The following is a 3,960-nucleotide window of genomic DNA, read 5'->3' as shown; positions in this document are numbered from 1 at the left end:
AGAGATGGGGGGAGGAGGGAGAGAGTGTTGGGGGAAAGAGTGTGGGGGTCAAGGGAGAGTGTATGGGCAGAGATTGAGTGGGTGGAGAGAGTAAGGGCGGAGAGTGTGGGTTGGGGTGGGTGGGTGCTTAGGGAGAAGAGAGGAGGGCAGAGAGAATGTGAGCAGTGACTATAATAACCTGGCCAAGGTGGGTTAAGGGTGTTTCCCAGGTTTGTAAATTATTCTCTGGAACTGACTGGGCTTCCTTCACCCAGACACTCGGAGAGCAACCAGATCCTGGGAGAGTTTCTCAATTAAGTCACCATGCCGAGTCTTCTTAATCCAGTCATCAGGGATCCCCCGAGAACCAACTGCTGCACCAATACAGGCTCCTGGTACACATTAAGACAGAGCACAATTACTACATACACACTGCCCACACTGTAATATACCCACTGCCCACACTGTAATATATCCCTGCCCACTATAGTATACCCACTACCACTGTAATATACCCACAGCCCACCCTGTAATATACTCACTACCCATGGTAATATACCCAGTCCCTGCCCTGTAATATACCCACTGCCCACTGTGATATGCACACTGCCCACTCTGTAATGTACCCACTGTGATATGCACACTGCCCACTCTGTAATGTACCCACTGCCCACTGTGATATGCACACTGCCCACTGTGATATGCACACTGCCCACTCTGTAATGTACCCACTGCCCACTGTGAGATAACTTGATCCCTCCCTTTTCCACAGCCTAACTTGCTGTCCTGTCCACCTGCTCTCCATCCTACCTGGGCCGTGCCTTACTCACCTACAAAACTGAGGCGACTGCAGTTACATCCTCCAGCTGTCATGGTTTGTCTCATGGTGTCTGAGTAATCGGACAGGTTTGGGCTCACCAGCAGACAGTGCAGGGAATTTAGCAAATTCCCTGGTAATGCTGCAGGGAACAGGGTGAAAAAAACAGAAATCATCAATGGGTTAATCGAGAGACCCAGGGCAACAGGACACAGAGGCAAATGTCACAGACACAGATCTGGGGCAGAGCTGCACAGTGTTCTATTCACAAAAACAATCTGATGAAGAATAACTTCAGGCATCTAAGTGACAGATTGCAAGTATACGGCTCCTAACTAAGCTACCTTTGTTTCAATAAATGTCTCCTGTTGTGTATTTGTGAAACTGCAATTAATGCGATCTATATGCTGTGATGTAAATTCTCTGATTTATGTTTATATATTAAATATTATTTATTGTAAACTTGGTTTTTGAATTAGTAAAATGTGAATAATCAGTGTGACTGAGGTTATTAATACAAGTAATACAAGTAATTCTGTAAACGTGGTGATTTTGTTTGAAACAGTTTCTGAGACATGGATTTCGAATGGATAGATTTTTGTGCGTCTCTAACAGTTTTTGTTTGCCTTCAATTATTTTGTGACCCAGTCGGGTAAACAGTGAGGCATTCAAGTCTGTTGGAGATTTCTGGCTTTATTTTAAGTTTAAGGGAACACCCATAGCTTTGAGGAGATTGTTTTTTCATTTTACCTCCAATGTTGTGTGCTTGTGCTTCTGATTTTGCCTAAATTGGAGACGGAGGGAGTTTCCCAATTGGAATGGCAGTGTGTCAGAACAATTCTGCCCAGAGATAATGTTTTGATTGATTGGTGTTTCATTTGGGACCAAAGGAGAATCAGACTGGACTTGAAACATAAATTTTCTTTCCCTCCCCACGGATGCTGTCAGGCCTGCTGAGTTTCTCCAGCATTCTCTGTCTTTGTAATAACAGAAAATCCCCAATAGTTAGCTCTTCTCCCTCACATTTCTTTTGTACGTTTTCCCCTCTGCAAATCTCCCATTGGAAGGAAAAGAGGGAAAACAATCTTCAGACGCAGAGGGAGGGTGAAGGAGTGAATCCACCATCTCATATCATCAGTTGAAAGTGAACCAAAAGGATACAGCTCCTCGATGTTGGTGATCAGACTGCTGTCGACAAATTGCTTTTACAACTCACTCTCAATATTTGTATTATCTTGTCTGTTTGCACATACGAATTTTAAGAAAGGGCTCATTTTTAAATTAGAGCTGCTGACACTAACACATAATTAATTGCACGTGGTGCTGCGGGAGGGTCAGAGATTGGGGAGTGGGTGAGAGAGAGAGAGAGAGAGAGAGAGAGACAGCATTAAGACCCGAGAAGGTAGGGATGGGAAAGGGAGGAGTTTGGGTTCCGTGAGAGAACCACAGGCAACATTGTGGGTTGGTGGAGAACTGGGAAGAGTGCAAAAGGGAGACAGAGGGCCTCTCCAGGCTCATGGGCTCTCCTTCCCTTCCCTCCTCACTCCAGGACTCTGTCCCCAGCCTGATCAGAAGAGGTTTACCAGGATGCTTCGGGTGTGGAAGGTTAGAGTTATAAAGAAAAGCTGGATAGGTTGGGACTTAGGAGGTTGTGAGGCGACCCAATAGAAGTTTGTAAATAATGAAGGGTATAGATAGAGTTAATGGGAGGTGACCTTTTCCTAGGATGGGGGATTTCAAGACTAGGGAGCACATTTTTGACGTGAGAGGACAGAGACTTTAAAAAAGACATGATTAGATTACTTTACAGTGTGGAAACAGGCCCTTCGGCCCAACAAGTCCACACCGACCCGCCGAACAGTAACCCACCCAGACCCATTCCCCTACATTTACCCCTGCACCTAACACTATGGGCAATTTAGCATGGCCAATTCACCTGACCTGCACATTTTTGGACTGTGGGAGGAAACCGGAGCACCCGGAGGAAATCCACGCAGACACGGGGAGAATGTGCAAACTCCACACAGTCAGTCGTTTGAGGCGGGAATGGAACCTGGGTCTCTGGCGCTGTGAGGCAGCAGTGCTAACCACTGTGCCACCGTGCCGCCCAATGGGCAATTTATTTACAAAGAGTTCACATGTAAAATGAACTTACTGAGGAAGTGGTGGATTTAGGTACAGTTAGATTCTTTATAGTATGGAAACAGGCCATTCGGCCGAACAAGTCCACACTGATCCTCCAAAGAGTAACCCACCCAGACCCATTCCCCTACCCTATATTTACCCCTGACTAATACACCTATCACTATGGGCAATTTAACATGGCCAATTCACCTTAACCTGTACATCTTTGGACTGTGGGAGGAAACCAGAGCACCCGGAGGAAACCCATGCAGACACGGGGAGAATGTGCAAACTCCACACAGTCAGTCGAAGTGGGAATTGAACCCACACAGTTACAATGTTTAAAAGATATTTGGAGGGATGTAGGCCAGCAGCAGGCAGGTGAGACTAGTTTGGTTTGAGATTATGTTTGACATGGACTGGTTAGACCGAAGGGTCTGTTTCTGTGCTGTATGATTAAGACTCCCCACACTGCAGCCCAGTTCAAAATAACACATGCTTCCCTGCACACGCTCAGTAATGCACTTGTGCATGATATCACACATAAGTTTACGTTTCAACTTGAGTGCTTAGAACTATGCATTCCCTAATGAGTGCACACCCTTCCTGGATCCTCATGCTCTCTCCCTCACCCAGTACCCCCACCCGCCCCTCCCCCAAGGAACTCCGACTCTCCCCCACAGAGAGCTCATGCATTAGTGTCAGCAAATGCAGCCCTAATTTACTCATCATTGTCGATGTTAGCAAACAGTACCTTAATTTATAGATTGACAATTTAAATTGCCTATCGTTTGGCCATTGGCTAAGGGAAGCTCAGGGAGGTGGTGCCATAGTGTCAATGCCACTGGGTTACTGGCTCTGGGGAGAAAGTGAGGTCGGCAGATGCTGGAGGTCAGAGACGAGAACATGGTGCTGGAAAAGCACAGCAGGTCAGGCAGCATCCCAGGAGCAAGAAAATTGATGTTTTGAGCATCAGCTCTTCATCAGGAATGTATGGGGGGGGGGGGGCAAGGGGGCTGAGAGATAAATGGTGGGGCGCT

At 46.6% G+C, this 3,960-nt stretch overlaps 1 protein-coding gene across 5 annotated transcripts in view; it reads right to left on the bottom strand.

The window, feature by feature from the left end:
• Positions 1-6: 6 nt before the first annotated feature.
• selenoj (selenoprotein J) overlaps positions 7-3,960 on the bottom strand; it is a 42,535-nt gene continuing 38,581 nt past the window's right edge. For 4 of the 5 annotated variants that reach the window (XM_043692576.1, XM_043692575.1, XM_043692578.1 and 1 more), the window contains 2 exons: positions 810-938; positions 7-371 (listed from right to left, as the gene is read on the bottom strand). In XM_043692576.1, the coding sequence (XP_043548511.1) occupies positions 247-371; positions 810-938 (254 nt within the window). In that variant the 3' untranslated portion in view covers positions 7-246. Of the gene's footprint in view, positions 372-809; positions 939-3,960 lie in introns of those variants that run through there. The other variant, XM_043692574.1, reaches the window with a different exon arrangement.

The sequence above is a fragment of the Chiloscyllium plagiosum genome, chromosome 6 (assembly GCF_004010195.1).
Source record: "Chiloscyllium plagiosum isolate BGI_BamShark_2017 chromosome 6, ASM401019v2, whole genome shotgun sequence".
NCBI classification, from domain to species: domain Eukaryota; kingdom Metazoa; phylum Chordata; class Chondrichthyes; order Orectolobiformes; family Hemiscylliidae; genus Chiloscyllium; species Chiloscyllium plagiosum.
Note: the sequence above shows the minus strand (reverse complement) of the source record. Positions and strands in the feature narration are given on the sequence as shown.